At 37.3% G+C, this 22,060-nt stretch overlaps 1 protein-coding gene across 1 annotated transcript in view; it reads left to right on the top strand.

The window, feature by feature from the left end:
- MTPN (myotrophin) overlaps nucleotides 1–13,942 on the top strand; it is a 42,912-nt gene extending 28,970 nt beyond the window's left edge. Inside the window, exon 4 of the mRNA XM_074168361.1 lies at nucleotides 10,223–13,942. Within this exon, the coding sequence (XP_074024462.1) occupies nucleotides 10,223–10,309 (87 nt within the window). The 3' untranslated portion in view covers nucleotides 10,310–13,942. The remainder of the gene's footprint in view (nucleotides 1–10,222) is intronic.
- Nucleotides 13,943–22,060: the final 8,118 nt, after the last annotated feature.

Genomic DNA, 22,060 nt, shown 5'->3' with positions numbered 1-22,060 from the left:
TTCAGCATATAAGTTCAAAATGGACACTGTAAAGACAAGTTAAGAAATAGTTCTTTCACTGGTCTGGACATAAGATGCTGCTTTTCTCCTCAGAAGCTCAGTTATTAATTATAAAGCTCATGGACTAATTTGTTTTTTTTCTCATACTAAAGCGAGAATTGTCGTGCTAATTATATGCATTTCTTGGACATGGGTAACACTAACTGTATTTTTCTTTCTTATGGAAAACTTAACTGTTACACTCCATTTGGAGTAACTACAGGAGGAATAAAATTAAAGGTGTTGCTCTTAGTCCTAAACTACTATGTCTTTGTCCTTTTGCTGTCTTCTGAGAAGCAGTAGAAAGCCAATTCTAATTTTCAAGTAGTGCTCCCAGACATTCTTGCCGTAGCCCCAACCAGCTAACCAGTTCTTTTTCACTGGGGTTAGGAATGCATCAGAATCAAATGGTTTCACAGCTTCTGAGGAAGTGTGTGAAGTTTTATGTGAAGGCAGTGGAGGGAGAAAGATGTTTCAAATTCTCAAGAGCTCCCTGAAGCACTGATCTGGTTTGACAGTACCATAGCAGGGTGATACCTTGGACAAGTCCTCTGTCTCAGAAGCAGAACTTTCTACTTTATTCTGCAGTATTTATAGGAATATGTTGACAAAAAGCATAGGTAAATCAGTAGGACCACATCTAATGTGCAGATTAAATAACTTTTTTAAAGTCTGGAAGGAACCCCAAGAGGTTATCTTCAAGTCATTTTTAAGAATGCAGCTGTAGTAGTAGATGACTATCTGACTTGTTCTCAAAGACCTTCCATCAGCCAACTTCAGTGCTTGCCGTTCCTTAATACATTCATCTTTCCTTCATGCTGGAGTTCAAGTCACTGGAATAGAACTCTACATTGTTTGTCAAGTCATACTATCACCACCATTATGGAAGCTGTGGCTCGGTTTGGTCAGCTTCTGAATAAAGTTAGAGTTGTTGGGAGAATTCTGTTGCATTGCATACCCTATTTCTAAACCTTGTGGCTCTCAGAGCCTTGAATGTATATAAAATTACGTACATAAGCTCCTTTCTGAAAATCCAAAAGATCTTACTAGCAACCTTAACTCTTAACTTGAATAACTTTGTCTTAGGCATTCATAACAGTAGGGAGATATAACTTAACATGCTGCTTTCTGAAGAAAAAAGGTGGGAAAGCATGGTATGTGATCTATAAATGGCCCTTTCCTTGGGCAATTTGAAATATTCTAGTAGTTTGACAAGACAAAACATTGAATGACATAAGGAGTTTCTACACTATAAGCAGTCCTCTGAAACGGATTTTTTTTTTTTTATGGCAGCATTTGGAAATGGGTGAGGAATCTAGCAAGATCTTACAAAAAAAAAAAAAGCCCCTTGTCAGTAGCTTATCAGGATTGATAGCATCTGTGGAGATGGGGGGGTCGTAATTAAGCAGTCATTGCCATTGGATGCTTTCTAACATAAATAAGGAGGTGATTGGTGACAGCCAACATGGCTTCACTAAAGGCAAATGTGTCTGGCAAGCTTGGTGGCCTTATATGACAGGTTTGCAGCATTGGTGGATAAGGGAAGAGAAACTGACATCATCTACTTGGATTTGTGCAAAGCATTTGAACTGTCCCACATGACATCCTTTTCTCTAAATTGGAGAGACATGGATTTGAGGATGGATGACTCTGAGGAAAAGAAATTGGCTGGATGGCCGCACTCAAATAGTTGCGGTCAACAGTTTGATGTCCAAGTGGCGAGCAATGAGAAGTGATCTTCCTCAGGGGTCAGTACTGGGACCAGTGCTGTTTAACATCATTGTCGGCAACATGGACAGTAGGATTAAGTGCACCCTCAGCAAGTTTGCCAATGACACCAAGCTGTGTGGTGCAGTTGACACTCTGGAGGGAAGGGATGCCATCCAGAGGGACCTGGACAGGCTTGAAAGGTGAGTCCGTGCAAACCTCTTGAAGTTCAACCACACAAAGTGCAAGGTCCTGCATGATGTGGGTTGGGGAAGTCCCAAGCACAAATACAGGCTGGGTGGAGAATGGATTGAGAGCAGCCCTGAGGAGAAGGACTTGGGGGTGTTGGTGAATGATAAGCTCAACGTGAGCCAGTGATGTGTGCTTGCAGCCCGGAAAGCCAACTGCATCCTGGAATGCATGAAAAGTGTGCCAGCAAGTCGAGGGAGGTGATTCTACCCCTCTATTCTGCTCTGGTGAGACCCCATCTGGTGTACTGCGTCCAGCTCTGGGCCTCCTAACATAAGAAAGACATGGACCTGTTAGAGTGAGTTGAGAGGAGGGCCACGAAGGTGAGAGGGCTGGAGCACCTCTCCTATGAAGACAGGCTGAGAGAATTGGGGTTGTTCAGCCTGGAGAAAGTAGATTTTGATTAGATAATAGAAAGAAATTCTTCACTGTGAGGGTGGTGAGACACTGTAACAGTTTGCCCAGGGAAGTTGTGGATGCCTCATCCCTGGAAGTGTTTAAGGCCAGGCTGGATGGGGCTTTGAGCAACCTGGTCTAGTGGGAGATGTCCCTGCCCATGGTGTGGAACTAGACGATCTTTATGGTCCCTTCCAACCAAATCATTCTATGATGAATATACAACCAATGTGCATTCGTGTTTAAATCTACCTAGCCAGATACTTGAGTTCTCTTCAGAAGTTTAATTTGTAGTGATCTGCAGCAGTTTTAATCTCATAAGAGTGAAGGAGTACTTGTGTGCAGTCTTCTTGCCATACCGTCCCATCAGTGAGTGAGATGAGTTGCGCTGACTACCAACTTTGGTAGTCTGCAGTCCAATGTTATAGCTAAGCCAATACAAAGGTTAGTTGCCTGCAGAACAGGTGATGCTATTCAGTCTTTTAATACTCTTACCTGCATATTCCTACTGCTTCCTTGCAATAGGCCTGGTATTTACCTTGTTTGTCCCTATTGCAAACTACTTTTCTGTAGTTAGTTTCCTGCCAGTTGGGGCTTCCAAATTAAAGTTCTGCTGTGGATTTAGTTCCTTATGTTAGTTTATGGAATTGGAGAAACATTCATGCCAAATCAGGAGACAGAACTGAGGTATCTTCAGTTTCACTTCAGCTGCTGCCTTGGGAATTCTTTCAGTGTTTTTGCAGTGTGACCTACCTGTTTCAGAGGGTGGGCTCCCAGGTTTGATTACAGTTTGTGTAGATGTACAATAGAAGCCAGTTTCTCTGCTCACCTAGTTTCTGTGGTTTTCCTTTGTAAATGCAGATGGTGTTTGCTTGTTGCCACTTACTAAATACTTGCTGTTTTTGAAGGGGATGGATGAATTTCAGATGAAATTTGAGAATAAGAGATATGGAACAGATAGGAAGGATGAAGGTGAAGTCACTTCAGTTAGCCCTGTAATATCCCTTATACCCACACTTGCCTTACACTTTACACTTGTGCAAAGGCACAAGTGGTCTCTCCATTACCATATTTTATGTTAATTCTTGGAGAACTATGGGGAAAATATTTTTGCAAGCCTGTTTATTGTAATTTTGAAAGTTTCGATAAGCTAAAGAAACACCAGCTATGATAGTTTGACAGCAGGTACCTGGGATATTGTCATATCTGAGGGATTAATGCATCCTTACAACTTCTTTTCTAAGAAAAAAAAAAAAAAAGAAAAGTAAAGGCTAAAGGTTATCTGCCCCTTGCATAACTTTGGCCACAGCTGTATTCCATTTTTTTTTTTTTTTTGTTTCCATGCAAGTCTGTATTCCTTAGCTGTGCAATAGAAGATCTGTGGAAATTTAAATTTGGCTAGAAGCTTATATCAGGAGGCCTCTATTTGGAAGTACCTGATCACAGGAAAGCATGTTGTTTGCATGCTCAGTTTCATTGCCTTCAAAATTTATTTGTAATTAAATACATGCAATTTCTAAGAAAAGAAAGACTCTTATTGTTTCATTTTAGCAATGAAAATAAATACTAAAAATCTTTATGAATAAATAGTTTGGGAAAAATCTGAATGCCAATTTGTGTTAATAACGGGGTTTGACTTTTGTCTGGGAAGTAACATTCAGCTATAATTTTACGTGGGATGAGACTTCAAGGAGGTGAGAAGTGAAGTGGCATAGATACTTGAAAAAGGAGCTGTAGCTGCATGCTCTATGAGAAGGGGGTTCACTGGCAGAAGAAAGTAAGTCTAGGATATTATACCTGCCAAAACAGAGCATACCATGCTGCTACCTCTCATGTATTTTAAGGGAACTGTAACTGATTACTTCTGGATAAGTTTAGATTTCATACATCTTATTTGCTGCTTCTTTCCTCCAACCACCACTCTAAGAATGCATTCAGTTCTGTCTTGAGTCAACTGTGGCTCCAAATTATGACATAGCTAACATTTTCTAAACTACCTGGTGATCCCTTAGCATTTGGCTAAATATTAAAACTGATGTGATATGAAAACTGCAGGAAAGCTCCTTCCTTAATCTTGTGTGTGCTGTAACGCTTATTCTACCTTTTCAAGTTGCTATATCTGGAGGGCTGTTAAGAGCTCCTTAAACCAAGTGGATTAGCTTGGTTTCTTCTAAGTTAGTTTCTTCTAAGAATTCCTGCAAGCACTTAAAGATCTTCTGTGAAAGGCAGGTAATCCCACAACATTTGATTTGACCTTGGAAAGTACATTAATCAAAAATGGTGAATTAAGTACTGTGAAATTCCATCATTTGGTGGAATTTCCTGGTGTATTTTACAGGAAGTATTTGAAATGTGATTTCAATGTTCATTAATGGTTGCAAGCGAGTACTCCAGCAGGTTTAAGTAGTAATTTTGCAGCTTCAGAAAGCAAGCAGCTCTATAATGCGGTTCTTACTCTTCAGTAAATCCTTTGTTCAGTATTGAAGTTGTTGACAATGTTTTAGGCTTAGGTTTTTTGGGTTTTGTTTCCAAGTTTTGACTTACTGTAATGGTCCATTTGATCCCAAATATTTTAGTAGTTTTTTCCTGTTCATGAAGCATAGCAAAAAATGTTTTGTTGAATTATGTTTTTGTTTAAAATATTTTGAACTGTTGCTTTATACGTTACCATAATTTGTGTTGGTGTTCAGATATTTCTTCCAATATGAAAAAACCAGATATAACCAGCAAAGTGATTTTAATAAATAAAACAACTTGCATTGTTTAAAACAAAATGAAATAGTAATATGACTTTGCTCTCATAATTGCAGTGCATACATAGGATTACTGATAAACACCTAACATGACTCAAGGGTACATATATTATATTCTTCCAAAGGTAGTTTCTCACAGGCACCATTATTACACATTTTCTTCTAAAGTTAGCATTTCAGTGCATACTTCCTGATGCCCTGTTCAGATGTTTTAATTTTGGAATTTGCTTGGTTTGATTTATTACACTATAGGAAACTTAGATGTAGTTTGAAAACTTCAAAAGTTGAGATTATAAATTATTATTTTCAAGCACTGCTGTTGTGCTAATCATAGTGATCAGCCATAATCAATTACTATCGTGATTTTTAGAGTTTGGATTCATTAAATGGTTTTCACCATAGTACACTTGTGGTCATCTCTGATGGTTCAGGCCTGCCCGATATCAACTAAAATAAAATATTGATAATGTGGTGAATTAAACTTGAAGATCAAAACCAAGGTTTTTGTTGGCATGTTTAACATATTCAAACAGTGTCACTCCTTCTAAACCTATGGAGATTAAAGCTTTAATGTTGTCCTGTGAGGAGCGGGGAGTGGAACTTGATGATCCTTATGGGTCCCTTCCAATTTGAGAGATTCTATGATCCTATGACATCACCCATATGTTATAAACCTGTAAAACATACTTAAGTGTGAAAAACAATTAAAATGTGAGGTTCTGTACTTGAAAACTGTCTGTATGTTAGGAAAGACTTTACCTTCCATTTGGGCACAGGATTTTAATGTTTAGATTAACAAACAGCTGCTACACGTATGCTGTATCAGCCTCCAAAAAACTTAACCTACTATTGCCAGTAGACAATAATACATCATGTTAATCCTCAAAAATATCAAGATCCCAAGTATTGAAACACACAGTGGGTGAAGATGATTTTTATTCCCCTCAACAAGGAATGGGTGAGTTTACTAAAGTAGAATTAATTCAGTCTTAGTGTTCTGCCTACCAGAAGTAGCATAAGCCCTCTGGGTCAGAGCTGAGACATGCTTTTCTAATAAACGCATTTTTTGGTCAGGTTAGAGATCAGTATGCTGTATCCTTAAAACGTATATTTTGAAGAATTCATTTTGCAAATTTCTACAAAACTGCCCTTTTTTTTTTTTATAATCCTTCCTTTTTAAACTGTCAAGCCTTACTTATACTGTATATAGCCTGGAAATGCTTTTGGGAAATCTGAGTGTATCTTTGAAGTTTATGAAAATGTGTGGAATATCATACCATAGACATCCTGAAGAATAGACCTATGGGGGTTTGCAGAAAACTCTTCTGTTGGCATCTGAGTTTGTTGCAAATGTTTTGCTCTGACGTACTGTAATACATGAAAGTAATTAGGTTTAGTCTAAAGAGCACTTTGTCCTTAAAGTGCAAAGGTAGGGTTTGTCTTACTACTACATTAACAGTAGTTAATGCTTTTTATTAATCTTAAAATATTTTTCTGGGAATTTGAGGTATATTAAAATAGCCCGTGTAATTTTAAACAGTAGATTGATTTGCAGCATGTTGTGTCTTCAAAGTGGAGCAGAAATGTCATATCTTGTGTTCATTTTTTCATTTCTACCTTTTTCAGTATTATTTAAAACGTTAAATGACATAATATTGGAAGATACTCTACTATTAGTGGGGAAATGAATTTTTAGTAGCTTTTGAAAAAACTCACAACAGATTTGTATTCCAAAATGCCATGTTTTTATTTTGCTCATGTTATGTACCAGCCTTCTGCAAGTTTTGACCTTTTCTGCTCACTTACTCCTCTCATTCATAGTTGTTGTAGATTTTGGAGGTTCACACATCTATCCCCTTTAAGAAGTGTTTATAGATTTGTTGTCTATGAATTCATCCATCTGCTTTTTGAACAAGCTGACATGTGCCTCCATAACTTCACCTGGAAATTCATTCTGGAAGTTTCCTACTTGCTCTGTAAATCTGTCTTCCACCAGCTTCGTTAAGTGCTCCGAGTTCTAGTTTGACAGGATTTGGTGACAACTGTGTTGCCTTTATGTGCTGCTTTCATGTTTTTTGGTGGTTTTTTGTTTTTTGTTTTTGTTTTGTTTTTTTTTTTTTCCCTGAACTGCAGCTGTAGCCTAGTAGCTGTTGTGCTGCCTTCAGAGCATGTTTAACATTTGTAGTTTGCCCAGTGGTGTAAGAGGGCAAATGTTCTTGTTTGTTATTACCCTACCAAAGAAAGAGAGTTTCTGTATATATTGGGGGGTGTGTGTGTATTTTAAGAAAACGTAACACAAAGTGTTAATAGTTTTTACTTTGGGCAAGTATACAATACGCTGGAAATCACTTTATTTTTATGCACTTTTCATTAAACATACTTCCAGGCAGTGTTGTACTTCTGAAAATTAAAGTCCTCTTGACCTGAACTTTATTGTTTCCTTCTTGTTCTATTGAATGCAGGCAGGAATCTTTTTGCCTAGCAAAGGGGCCATTTTTCTAATTTATTAACACTGAGTTTATTAAATGGTGTCCTCCTTAGGTAGTCATGACCCTTTTAGCCTACATTCAGTGAAGCTGGTTTAGAAACTCAGGTCTTGTGAGTCTCTTAACTTTTCTGAAGTGCAAATGTGCATAAGGGTGGAAAGCAGTCCTATGTCTAAAGTTCTCCTTATATTTTAAAGTTACTTCAGCTAACAGTTATCTTTTGTACTCTGAATGCTGGTACATTGGTGGAGAGTTTTATAAGTTAAAGGTCTCTACACTATGATTCAAGATGAATACTGGTAGGTCAGTTACTGCATAGTTTTTTGTGGTGGTTTTTTTTTTTTTCAAGCCTGTGTTCCTTCAGGTTTTCTGAGGTAAACATCAAAGAATAGCTTTGAAGCCCTTTTGATTTCCACATGGACTGTAATCTGAGAGTGCTATCTAAGCAGTAGAAATTACCAACACCTGCAAAAGAAGCCTTTCTTCTCTCAGGACAACTAGGATAATAACTGTCAAATACCTGTGAAATCTCTCAGGGTTTTTTTTAGGGGAAAAAAAATGTTTCACAAGCAATGATTTTCAATAGTTTCAGCCTAAGTGTGTGTTGACGATGACCAACTAATCATTTCTTGGAAACAGACCAATCCAGCTCACCTTCATACCCAATAGAACAGTGATGCTTCAGCACACTGCATGCTGTTTGGACTGAGGATGTTACATAGTGACAGGAAAGATGTAAATGTTATGACCGCTCCTCTCACTGGAGTAACAGTTGCATATGAACAAAATTTATGCCTGTATTCTGCTACCTAAAAGGTACTAGAGAAGGTGAAGGAAAGAATTCTGGAAGGTAACCTGGTCTAGTGGAAGGCAACCCTGCCCATGGAAAGGGGGTTGGAACTAGGTGATATTTAAGGTCCCTTCCAACCTAAACGATTCTGTGAATTACTGCAATTATAAGTATCCCTCCCTGAATTCTTTACTGGAGTTCTCAAGACAATTTTCCCTGGCTCTTTTCCTGATGACAGAAGTCTGTTTCCCTGCCCCAGAGCTGACTGCCGCTAAACAAAACAGTCTGTTCAGCTCATGTCTTGTACTGAGTCTTTAGGGGCTGCATGGAAGATGAACAGCTGCAGCAGGATTGGTTTGGCCAGTGGACTACAGAATGAGCACTGCTGTCTTAAAAACCACTGTAAAGCTGTCTTTTTTTAGAATGGCAGATTGAATATTTACAAATGAGGAGAGATTTCAAAGATAGAAACATTCTGTTATGAAAAGTAATATTGGCAGCAAATCGTAGTAACGTCAGATCCAGTTTATTAGGTTGTTAGAAACAGTTGCAATGGGAAGTTTAGTGGGCTGAGAGTTGTCTTGGGAACAGATGTAGTATTATGTATGGAAGTTTAGTGGGGTTTTAATGTGCATAATCTTTTATCAGTAAAGAAGCTCTTGAAATTCTAGGCCCATTATGTTTTTGAAAAACTATTAGGTGTCCCTTACTATTAATCTGTGCACTTCCTTCCTTGTAATGTAATTGAGAAGAGATTTGTACTTATTCAATGGAGAGTTTATGCATAAAACTAAAGACAAATCTCTGCAGTACATGCTCTTGCCACTACAGTGTTTTCCCTGTCACTTGATTGAGGATATTTTAAAGTGAGACTTGCATATCTTCTCAAGAGGAGGTGTTCTGGAATCTAACTTATTTTCAGGAAACGTCTCTCTCAATCTCTGTAGTCAGTCCTGTGTACTCTAAGTTTTATCCTTTTATTTAACTACCCTATTTCCAATTTAATCTGTTTTTTCACTTTTATGTATATGACTACAGAGGGCTCAAAACAAACGTAACTAGTTAATCAGTCTTTGCTTCTCTTTTGCTCTCCTTCCATAATTCTGGCACTGAGGCTGCATTTGTGCTTACTATTCTGCAGTTTGTCAAGTTGATGTGTTTCTATTCTCTATCCTTCTGTTGCCTCCCTAATCTGTTTTGTTGCCTTTGAGGTGTAGGCATAGTTTGTTCAAAGCAAACATGCTCAGTTTTGGACTTGGAATGATTTGGGCTTTTCTTCTATGTAGCAATGGGATTTTTTTTTTTTTCAAAATGGGAGAGAGAAGCGCAGTCCTAGATGGATGTAGTCTTTTATGATATAGAAAGAAAATAGTAGGGTTTGTTAGTAAGTAAGCTCTTCCAGAGGTTACATGTTTAATTTAGCATGTGAAAAAGGTTGCTGCACGATAGATTCATAGAAGTGTGTAATATTGAATTCTTGGATCCATGTGAATAGTTGCTGGAAACGAAAAAATTTGCTGTTTCTATCCAAGATTAATTGATAATTTGTTGATTGTACAACTCGCTGTGTGACAAAGGTTATGTGACTTTTTCTTTTCTGAAGTAAATTCTGAAATTTAGATTAGCTGCATACCAACTACTTTTGTATATAAATCTTGCTTGTTTGGTTTCTAAATGAAAACAATGCACTACCCTAAAAAGCTGTATGTAATCAATACAATTATCCAAGGTATGTAACTTTTGTGATACTCTTAATATAGCCTGGCTTTATGAATTGACAGTCCTTCTCAATGTCTTTACAGGGTGCTGATAAGACTGTGAAAGGCCCAGATGGACTAACTGCCTTTGAAGCCACTGACAACCAGGCAATCAAAACTCTTCTTCAGTGACGGATGGACTGATATCTTAAATGTCTCTCCTGTGGCCTCACACTGCTGCCTGTCTGTCACTCTTTGCATCTTCCAGCTTCTTCAGCTAAATACTTTGGGGGGAGGGAAATTCTTTATGAATCAGACTAGTTAGGGGCTTGTATTGAAGATAATCTGTTTGGAGAGGGTTGAAAACTATTATGAACAGTGTCCCTCTAGGACTTCTTTTCAGTGCACAATCTCTTCCCATTTCTAGTGAAAATGGAAGAAAAAAGACAGACCATGATCTCGAATTTTTGGCTTGTAAACCTCCTAGGTTAGTACTAAGATTTTTGTTGAAAGATTCCTTTAGATGGAAGTACTGTGCTATGTACCTGAAACTAATTGTGAAGGAGACAATAGTCCCATGCTATTAGTGTCTGCCATAATCTGAAGTGTAGTAATGTAGGTGGCTGGGTTGCTTTTCTCTCTTCTGTCTCAGTGAGTAGCTTTATTCTTCTTCTGCCTGAAGCTTACGTTGCAGTTTTGAGGACTTTTGATACTAGTTATTGGAGCTGTTCTTTATATTAACTAATTGGATGTCACACTAATGTTTTTCTGACTCTTGAGTAAACCAGGAATGATCAGTTGAGGCATGGTGGTGTTACACTCCATAATATCTGCCAAGGTACTTTTGGGTGCTTGAATTTGAGGTTTTTCTTTCCTATGTTTGTTCTAGTCCAGGACAGATGTTTTAAGCAACTGTTCTTGAAAGAATTCAAAATGTCACTGTAGTTATTTCCAACAGGATTGTAAGATGAAATTTCTTTACTCACCATGTCAGCATAAAATTTATAGACATGTGAAAGCAACAGGCTGTTTGGTACACAAAGATAATCAAGTAAAATATGGAGAATGAACGCTAATTATTTAGACATTCCTATCAGGTGAAGATTATTGCTAAACTTTTCTGGTAAACTTACATGCAAGCTTTTTAAGTTCAGGTGTTAGGAGCAGGGAGATGTATAGGTAGAAGTCTTGTCTTGCTATAACTACTGGAGGAAAAAAATCCTTTTAATTGTGGATATCTTTGAATTGGTGTTTCATTGTTGGCTGAATGAACCTCTTAAATTTCATCAAGGCATGGGGCTTGTTCTGAAGGCTCCCAGTGCAACCATACCACATGAACCATTGACTTTTAGATAAGATTTACTATACCATTAAGTATGTCAGTACTATGACAGCCTTGATAACTCATGGGAAGGTATTTAATGACATTGTAGAGATTCCTGTCACATCTTATGGTCCTCAGGAACGTCTGAGCTTCTGGCTTTCATCTTGGAAGTTTTCATTAGACTGCTGATTCACCCAAAACTGAATAACAGGTTTTATAACAGAAAAGTGTGTACCACAAACTATACATCTTCCTCTTTTTTGGAATACAGATTTCAAACTTTCTGATAACATACACAATACAGAAAACAAATGTATATAAAGTCTCGTGCTGAAATCTTAAACAAAAGTAGCTGATGTTATTTTGATATCACTGTTGAAATTGAGAGGATATGTAGAAGTAGCCTGGTGACTACCACTCATATTTAATGGAGTCTTAGTTTTACTTGAATCATGTTGAATATTATGATTGAATGTCTCAGCTATAAAAAGCCTTGCACTTAGACTATAAAAGGAGAGTAGAAACTGATTTACATGTAGACATCCTGTAAGAAAAGCAATCCAGAAAACAATCAATTCTGGCCATAAACTGTACAGTGTAATTACTCTTTGCGTCTTCAAGATGGGTGGCAAGGAAGAGCAGAAGGGTTGCAAATCAGTGATAAATCAATTGGTGAGCTGCTGATTAAAGAACAAGCATGTTTGGTGAACAGTGCTTTTAATGATTATTCGAAGAGAACTCTTCAATCTCATCTCTGATCAGTGCTGGATTGTCATGTCATTGTAATAGTGTGAATGGAGACTATAGGTTTAACTCTTTATTTGGCTATGAAAGTAACCATCTTTGGCATAAACTTGCCTCCATATTATGCTGTTAAATAATTAGCTATTACAATACTAATCTAGAAAACTGCAATCTGTTTTTATGTGGAAAACTTGATTCTTCAAGTTTTTTGTGTTGATTAGTGTCAAGTTGTCTGGCCATAGTGTTTTCGGGATTTAAGTTTTTTTCTCTGTATTCTTTCTTGCCCCTTCCCTTCAACTCTCATAGTAAAAGAATCATCTATCATAGTAAAGAAACATCATCTTTGTACTAACTCTTCTGGTGATTCACTGAGGCAATTTTGCCTCCGTTTTTCTACAATTATGTGGACACCTTATTTTTTTCTTACTTCACTTGAGGAAAAAAAGCAAGACAAGTGTTAATTTGGCTGTAGTATATTCCCAAGCTGCCTTTTGAGATAGTTGAAAGATGGCATTTAATGTTTGGCTCATAAAGAAGAAATACTTTTTTGCTTTTTGCACTACATCAGAGGTGATGGATCATTTTGCCCAGGATTTAAAAAAACCCAAACAAAAATGTAATAATAAAAGCTTATGCTTTTGTCTAGAAACTGGGCTTGTTTATTTGTTCCCTTCTTGTTGGCTATATTGTGGAAAAAATAATGGGTGGCTGCCTGTATCTTTGAGTAGGTCCTAACTAGATGAAAATACCAAACTGTAAATTGTTTTACATTCTATAAACAGAATTTAAATACTTTGTCAGACTGGAATCGCATATACTTGGAAATCCACTCTGTTCTTCAACCTTTTCCTTTGAAATTCATGCTGAATAAGTTATAACCTTAAGTAAATTTTGGATTTTGTACCCTCTGCCCCATTTTCTTAAGGGGGAGCAAATGGGAAAAGGAGTAAGATAGTTAAGTGGAACTTTATTCTTGAACATAACATTGAATTTTTTGTAGAAGAGGCTGGTAAGAATGGAGTGTCCTAGGTCAAGCAATTGCAGTGTTGCATGCAAAATTTCAAAATGAACTTGTCTTAATTATATTTTATAAATGGATAAACAATCATCTTTCTACGCAGTGACGGAAGAAAATTAGTGCTCTGTGCATTTTGATATTTGACTTCCTCTTTTCACCATTGTTAACTGTTTTAACACAGTTGGGTTCATCATTATCATGGTTCAGACATCAGAATGCTAAATGATACTGTATTTTTAAGTTTGTGTTGCAAGAATGAATGGAATAAACTTGAATTGTGCGATAAGAGAATGTGGAGTTTTAGTTTCCTTTCTGCTCCTGTGTTTTATTAATCTCTGGCTACAACTTTTTATTTGCCTGGAAGACATCTAAGGTGTAGTTCACATGTACAGTGATTAAAATCTTCAGATAGTTATAAGACTTAAATGTGGAATGGAAGTTGGTTTGAGAACTAAATAAAGTTGGTTTTGTTTTGTTTTATTATGTGCATTTAAAAGAGGCTTTGATTAATTCTTTTATCTTGTAGTGTGCATTTCCTGCTTAAATGGCAATCCGTAGTGTTGAAGACCTCTTACTGATGTGAAATTCTAAGACATTTTGTAGATAGAGGGATATTCCTCCCATTACCTATGAAGATTAAGGCAATTTATTCTATCCTTTACTTCATCAAAGAAACTGTAAGTCATTTACAAAAAGCGCAGCTGAAGTATAAATAAAATGTGTATTTATTTTTTGTTGCATCTTGATGGTGACTTTGTTAGAACTTTCCATTATAACTTTGCTTGTCAGTAGAGATTTAGATCCAATTGCTTGAATTGTTTGATAAGATTTATTTTAAAATAGACACTTTTAAAGAAAAAGTCCAGGAAGGTATGACGAAGTGGGAAAACTATAAATACAGAAAAAAAAGTATTTCCAAAGAAATTTAATTAGTTTCTTTTTCTGTGCTAAACTTTGAAAACAGGGACTTCTAGCACTGTATGCACAGCCTTTCAGTCAAATATTGGAAAAATTAGGGACACATTCATCATTAATATCAAAGCAGTTCAAACAGCATGATGGCTAGTGGCAATTGATGTGTGTGTTTCAGTTCCTGTGTTCATCTTACTGGGTTTTTGGTTTTTAATGGACAGCTGTTCTGTAGGAATAAACATTACCTAAGGTTCAGAATGCAGATTTCTTTCGCTCACATTCCTCAGTGCCTGGCTAACCAAATTCATCTGTACATGTAAGCACTTCCTAGTATTTATGGCTGATCTTTTGGAACAAATGGATTTCTCAGCTCCCTTTCAAAAGGAAGTTGGCCCAAGAAAGCAATTTTTTTCAGTTGGATCACTTGATTGTTTCTCTGTTTTTAGAGAAGTGTTTTCTCAAAGGTCGCCTCAAAATATTTTTGTTCTACTTATTTGACATCTTGGAACAGCTTTCAACTAAGTTATGAACTTACTAGATGCATTGTTTGGAAAGCACTTTGTTTCAGGTGTTCCTTGAAAGTCTTCAAAAGCATATAGTGTTTGCCTGCTCTGGGAAGTGAATGAGCATTTTTCCTAGGAGAGGTGCTCCTCTCTCTCTGCCTTAGCAGTCAAAACAATGTTTCTAACTTTAAACTAAGAAAAGCTGCATTTAGATACCATTGCTTGTTATTGTGATCTAATGTTAATTTGGAGAGCCTTCCTTCAATTAGGAGAAGTCCTGGAATCTTGAGTCTTCACTCTTCAGATTGCATTTGGAAAGCACCTGTGTGCATGTCTCCATTCTTCTGTGTCCTAAATGTGTCTGTTTTCAGGAATACTGCACAATACAGGATTCTTTCCTGTGTTTCAGTCTGTAAGCTGATAGAAGGATTATCTCTCAGGACTGGACACACCTTAAAGGGGTTTTTTGTGTGTTTTGCAGCTGGTGTCAGTAGCCTTCTCAAAAGCACAGTTGAGCTTATTCACAGAGATATGAAACAGATGGGAAGTACATCAGTTTCTAGTGTTGGAGGGCTAAAATGTAATAACAAAACCCAAGCTTATAAATTAATGAAACTTCTGGTGGTAACTATAAATATTTACAAAGCCATATTAAACAATAACTTGAAAGAAAAAAGACCTAGCCTACAGCAATAAAACTGCATAATCTTTATACTTAATAAGGAGGTGCTTCTAAAGCTGTGTTCACACTACAAACAGCTGGATATATACTGTTAAAAAAAACCTAGCACTTACTAAGCAGATGGTTGCTTTGGGGAAAAGAGGATTCCCTTGTTCCCAATTTGCAAAGCTCAGAGGCTGGGTTTGAAAGTTGTTTTTTTTTTTACTGTCAGAGGTGAGATTTACAGAGATGTACAGAGAGTGAAATGTACTATAAATTAATGTCAGAATTTCCCTGAGTGGTTTCTAAAGGTCACATTCTGTCAACTGCATTTGTTCTCCACATGCCAGAGCTGACCTGTGATGTACTCCCATTCTCTCATCTTTATCTGCCCTTCCTGAATGTACGGCTTTCAAAAGCTGTACTTTACCCTCATGACAGCTTTCCCTTTTTAATAGGTGCCTAGAAAGCAGGCAGAGAACTTGTTTGTAGATGTTACTGGAAAATACTCCATCTAAGGCTGTCTGTCACCTGTAACAGGAAAGGAGTAATTAAAATCACAGGAGGAAAGACAGGAAAAGTTAAGTAAAGACTTTTTCCCATCCTATCTCCTTACTACTACAGGCTTGTTCTCTAGTTTAAATGTTATGATATGTCCTATTTCTTTTTTTTATCAGATGCTTTATTTCCTTTTCTTCACATCAGGTGTACACTGAGTAGTTGTAGGATTGGAATTGTATGATTTACGTTCTCCTTGTTTGGTTTTTTTTGGTGTTTGCTGAAAGCTACTGGAAGATGAAGTGGTTGCAAAATACAGTAATATCAGTGGTGCCATAGAGATCCTTGGTGCCACCCTGAAGTAACATGAATGTAACACAAGTGTTTTAACCAGCACGTTGAGTTCTTGACACACTTTTGACTGCTCTCATAATGCTACGGCTTGGTATGAAAAAAGTTAATGACTCTTTATTTTGTTTCAACCTTTTGAGCAATATAATTTTCTTAAATTTGCAAGGTACTTAATTTACATACTGAACTGTTGATGGTTAATACATCGTACTGCTGGCAGAAATAGAAGACGTGTCTTGTGCTTCTACGGCACTTTACAGTGTAGTTGGCCTTTCAACTCCAATCTTCTTGTTAGTTGTGATACAGTGTAATTCATAATATACCTGGGCAAATGCACCTCTCCAAGATTAGACATTTTAATAGCAGGATGACTCAGCAACAAACATCTTAATTTTAATTAACTCGACAAAAAGATACAGAAAAGATCAGGATTTAAAAGACCAGCTGTAATGCAGAAGGGTAGAAAGACAGACCTAGAAGCCAGAGAGGAGCTGGAGTAGAGTAGGCTTTGCAATATTTTAGGATTTTGCACCAATAAACAAAGCAGGTAAGCGAAGGATATAAAAATAAGATACCATAGTGACTGATTAATTTTTCATAGACTGTTTTCTATTTCAAGCTTATTTCTTCACAGTTACCATTGGATACAAAACACTTTTTGATAACAATTATAAGCCAAATTCATAAACATCTGAACTTCAGATTGGGGGGACCGTGGGCAATAGTTGTTAAGGTGATAAGGCAAAGCAAGGTATTACATTCAGGTTTTGTGTTCAACAAATCAGCATTTGGTATTTTTAGGAATAAGACTTGTGTGTGCATTTGTGAGATATAATCTATAATCCCGATGACAAATCTGTTGGCTTTTCTTATATTTTGACTTATGATGTTCTGTAATGCTTTTGTGTGTTCATGCTGAAGATGTTTATTGCCTTTATTGCTCCAAAATGATAGATGCAACATGCTCTATGAATTTTTTGTTTTGTAATTTTTTTCAGAAAAGCTTAGCTGTCTGTTCCTGCTCAGCCATTTGGACTGAGAAACGCTGCTCTATTGAGCTTGAGTTTTGCTATGAAGCAGAGGCCCGTGACAATGCAGAGCTGCCTGCTGCACACACAGGCATTTTCATGGCAGAGAGCAGCTGCGACACATTGTGGGCTTCCAAATGGATTTTTCCCGCTGGTGGCTGTGAAAACCCATCAATAATTTCATGGCCATGTAGGCAGAAAACTGTCACCTTTTAAAAAAGGTTTCAACCACATTATTGTTCCTTTCACGTAGTGACAACTTGCCAGAGTGAGGAAATGATGATTTGAAAGAGGTAACATGAGCTTGACCTGTCTAGTGTAAATCTTTTACAGAAGAAAGTGTGTATTACTGGATCCTCTCTCCAAGGTTCAAACCATTGCCAGGTAGTAGCTGGATGCACCTACCAAATGGCCATGTTATCTCATCCATTTACTGGGGATTTAGAATATTTGTTCAAGTGTTCTGTGTTCTGCTGTTAAAAAGCTGATGGCTGAGACCAGCAGCCTAAAGCTGCCTTTGTCATTCTTGACAGCAGTCGTCTTAAGAAAAGCGATGATACTTGCTCTGGATGCATGACTGAGAGGGTAGCAAGTTTCTTTTTATTTAGTGTAAGAGCAGCAGTGATAAAAGCTAATAGCTAGTAAGGGAGTCGACCTATTCAGGTATTTGACTAAACGAAAACATAAAGCTTGTCTTACAGAGGTTTTGAAATTGCACTAAATTTATTTTTTCACAGGTTAATAGTAAGAAACGTTGTCACTTCTTAATGTGTTATTGGCAGTTAGGGTTTTTCCAGGCTTTCTTTTGTCATAATGTGAAATTGTTGGCTTTTTCCTTGTGTTCAGAAATTCATCTACCTGTAATGGGAGATGAATTGATTATTTTGTCTCTCAGTTCTCTCTTTTAAAGCTACGATGTGTACTTTTGTATGCTCTTTGATTAAAATAGAATAATCCCTTGTAGCCTGGGGGAAACTTCTGTATATGTAAATAGGCAGAGTAACAGCTGGTACAGAAGTTTCTTTTTTTTTTTTTTTTGTTAGTTTGCTTTCTTTTCAGAGAGAGAGGGTAATTTATCTTCCTCATGGACCACTGATCACCAGGTAATAAGAGGTAGGAATTTCCCTGATCCCTGGACTTTGATATGATTTTGTGATTAAAAATTAATACCTTCATCAGTATATCTTTAGCAGGGGTATAACAAAAACTGATGATATTTTTCTGCCAGTTGAATTTCACATAAATGGATCACATCAGACATCTTAGTTATCACAACTGATACCTAATGTATAAGAATTTCTTCTTGAGAATCAAAGAACTCAGGGTAATTTGTTGTGAACACATGAGGAGTTAAATGAGTGTACTTGGCTTTGAGTGGCAGCTCATAATCAGGTGTGGAAATAGTCATGGGAGTCTTCTACTTCCTTTGCAAAGGCCTGGCTAGAACTACTCCTGGAAAACTTAAAAAAAAAAAACAAACCTAAAAACCAAACTAAAAAAAAAAAAACAAAACCAAACACACAAAAAAGCAACCTACAAACAACAAAAAAAACCCAACCAAACAACAACAACAAAAAAAAAAAACAGCAGAAATGAGCTCTGTGTTCTTGCCTGAGATAGTTGGGAGATTAATGGCTTGTCCACCAAGCTGAGAATTGCAATTTACTCCTTATCTGTGTTTTGATACAATAGCACGTAGAAAGTCTTGTCCCCATACTTATGCCAGTACTGGCAGCTTCTTAAAACCATTTTCCCCAAAGTTACGTGGCTACACCAGAGAAACATGAGATATTAGAACTCAAAGGTTTGTGTATTAGCAATCTGCTCTCCGTTTTCCTCAGTGTCTTCAGGCAAATGTTTCCACATGGTGTTGTTTCAAGGGATAGCCAGGCCAAGTGCCTACAGGAGGCTGGGTCTTCTCAAAAACGTTGCTCTTTTCTGCTCTATTTCTGTGAGATGTACTGCGTTCCTTTCTTCAGAAATATTAGGGGAAAATATTAGGGAGAGTGTTAAATACTTTCACTGTTTTCATCTGCAGTGGTTTGCTTTTGTAAAGCTAAAGCTGAGCTCTGAGTGTTGTTCCTGTAACAAGCTATTTTTGCAGTAAAGGAACCAGGGAGGTAAAAAAAAAACAAACCAAAACCTATATTTATAACATATAAACAACATATAAATAAGCTAAGTCACCAGAAAATCTGTGCATCCTTCAGTTTCATGGTTATTTAACAAGTCGTTCCTTCAAAACATTGGGTTTGACATTGCCAATTATAATTTCCCTCTGGAAAGGGAAGATTGAAACTAGGGATTACAAGTGTAAGCACTATTAACCAGTGTGATACAGCTACCCAGGATATTGCTACTAAGTTGAAGAATTCAGAATTTGTCCTGCTTGCATGCCAAGCAGTATTTGGCCGGAAAATAAGACGTGGTTAAACAGTAGAGCCAGTGGCAGGGAGGAATTTTGAACAAATGCAGGACAACAAGCTGAAGGAGCATGCAGGATCCCATGCAATGCCTGTGACCGTGCTGTCAAAGTAGCTGCACTTTGAAGGTGAATATCACTTTTTCATGACTTGTGACTTGTCACTGAGAGTAAATGTCCTTCCAGAACTAAGGATGCTTAGTGGGACTGGGACTGCAGTCATTCAGCTGTATGCATTGCACCTGTTAATCAAGGAAGAAAAATGTAGGATTGAGTGAAACTGAGTCTCACTTAGACCTGTGCGAACTGGGAACACAGAAATAAACATTGTCATCCTGGCTTGGGGAAAGGGTCCAAACCATTTCTTTCTCTTTGATTATGGATTTTGGAGAAAATTACACTGTAAAGTGAAAGCTGCAGAGAAGATCTCTAAACGTAATTTATGAGAGGGGCAAAGCAGGAAATTTTTAGTTTTATTAGGGAACACAGAAAGCAACTTAAACACACAAGCAACTTAACGAGCAAAAATAATACAAAGTATGCATTGCAACTACACTTAGGGAAAAAAACGCAGAATGGCAAAATAATGGCCAGCGTTTGTATCCACATTTTTTACAGCAAAGCTATCTTTATGGCCAGGGCAGCAGAAAGACTTTTTACTCTATAAGAACGGAAAGCAATGAATGTCTGTTGCAATGCATTCACTAATAAACTTCAGCTTCACACAGTCCGATAGTTTCTGCTCCAGAGGGCATTAGCTCAGTGTGTTAAGATGAGAATTGAAAAAGGTTGGGGATTTTTTTTTTTTTTGTGCTGTAAATTAGGAGAGAGCAAAAGAAATAAGTCTAAACTTTAGGGTATTAGTTAGAACCTATTTTCAAATGAATGAATTACACTTTTTCATTTAGTTTTTTTTGTTTTATTTTAGTTGTGATTTTAAATACGTGAAAGCTGAGTAAGTGAATGCTGCAGCTTTGAAGTTCTTTGGCTCAATATTTGCTTTCTAAATGGTGCTATTATTTAGTCTTGAACTGTAAAACCACTATATTATGCAGGGTTGAAATAGCATTGTGAAATAATAGCATTGCAAAAAGCACAGGAAAGCAGTTGTAACGCTTATTCCTGAAATAGACGAGTGCAGCGGCCCTTCTAAAATGCAAATGTGTGTTTAAAATTGGCAGCATATAAGTGAACAACAATTACCAAGCACTACTTTTCAGGAGTAGTCTCTCTTCTCATTGTGAATGACCAAATTGCATTTATTTATTTATAGCTGGTTGGAAGTTCTGAAACTTTCTTCTGTTTTGATGTAGACTCCTTATACAGAAAAGTTTGAGAACCAGTCACTCAATCCAGTAATCCTTAATATAGAAATAACAGAGAAATGTATATTTCAATATAAATAAACAAGCATTAAACTCTTTCCATTTTGTAATAAGCAATCTCACTCAAGGTTGGGAAGTACGAACCTATTTGCCTGAAGGTCAGTCAGCTAATCTGGTGTGACAAAGCTTTGGGTTCTTCTGCTAGGGTCTTGTCCTTGAGGCAGCTCCCCCTGTTCTACTTGCAGTGGCAGGAGTGCCTATGTAGGCTGGCTGCAAATGACTTCATTTTTCACAGCTGTCACCTCTAGGTTTGCTTTAAGCACTGTTACAAATACCTTTTCAGTATATAATCTTGCAGGCCTTGCCTGATGAGCTTCTGTGAGCTACAGCGGAGGAGGAAGACAATCTCTATTCAGAGGGGTCTGGTATAAAGGATTCTTATGCAACTGGTATGAGACACGGTGGGGTAAGCTGTCATGGCTTTTACAAGTGTGTTGCTGTCATTGCAGCAGTAGTGGGACAGTTACAGAGTACAGAAAGACACAGTGGACAGCCAGTAGATTACTGCTGTCCATTGCTTTCATTTGCTGAGAAGGATGATGTTCCAAGTGGCTGTCTCTAGATTCAGCAGAGCTGATTTCCTTACGTGACAGATTGTGTTTGATCTTCGGACAAACCATTTGTGCTGCAGTTTGATGGAACAGTTAAAGTAGCAAATGCTGCTGAAAAGACAGATTTTATTTTTTTTTTTTTGGTTGTCTTGGGCTGAGCCCCAGCCTCTTTTCCTGCATTAACACTGAAGCTCACTTGGTCCAGAAGAGAACTGAAACAACAGAGAATGTGGCCTAACAGCAATTACAAAAATATGATAAGCCTGAGACAATATTTTAGCTGTTCTTAGGGAGAAGAAGCAAATTTTTCTTTCTTAATTTATAGCAGTGACAAAAGTTCTACATAGCTATCTGTGGATTCATTGCATCTGGCACATTCCCCAGCCTTGCTAGGTTTCTTGTAATCCTTACTGGCCATAAGAATCTAGAATAATCAAGGGGATGTAGTCACCTTGTTCTTCACCTTCCCTTTCAGTTCACTAATACGTGGGTTGAATGTCCTCGGTCCAGTCCTGAGGCTTGTCCCTAGGTCATTCTAGTATTAAC

This window comes from Numenius arquata, chromosome 2 (genome assembly GCF_964106895.1).
Source record: "Numenius arquata chromosome 2, bNumArq3.hap1.1, whole genome shotgun sequence".
NCBI classification, from domain to species: domain Eukaryota; kingdom Metazoa; phylum Chordata; class Aves; order Charadriiformes; family Scolopacidae; genus Numenius; species Numenius arquata.
Note: the sequence above shows the minus strand (reverse complement) of the source record. Positions and strands in the feature narration are given on the sequence as shown.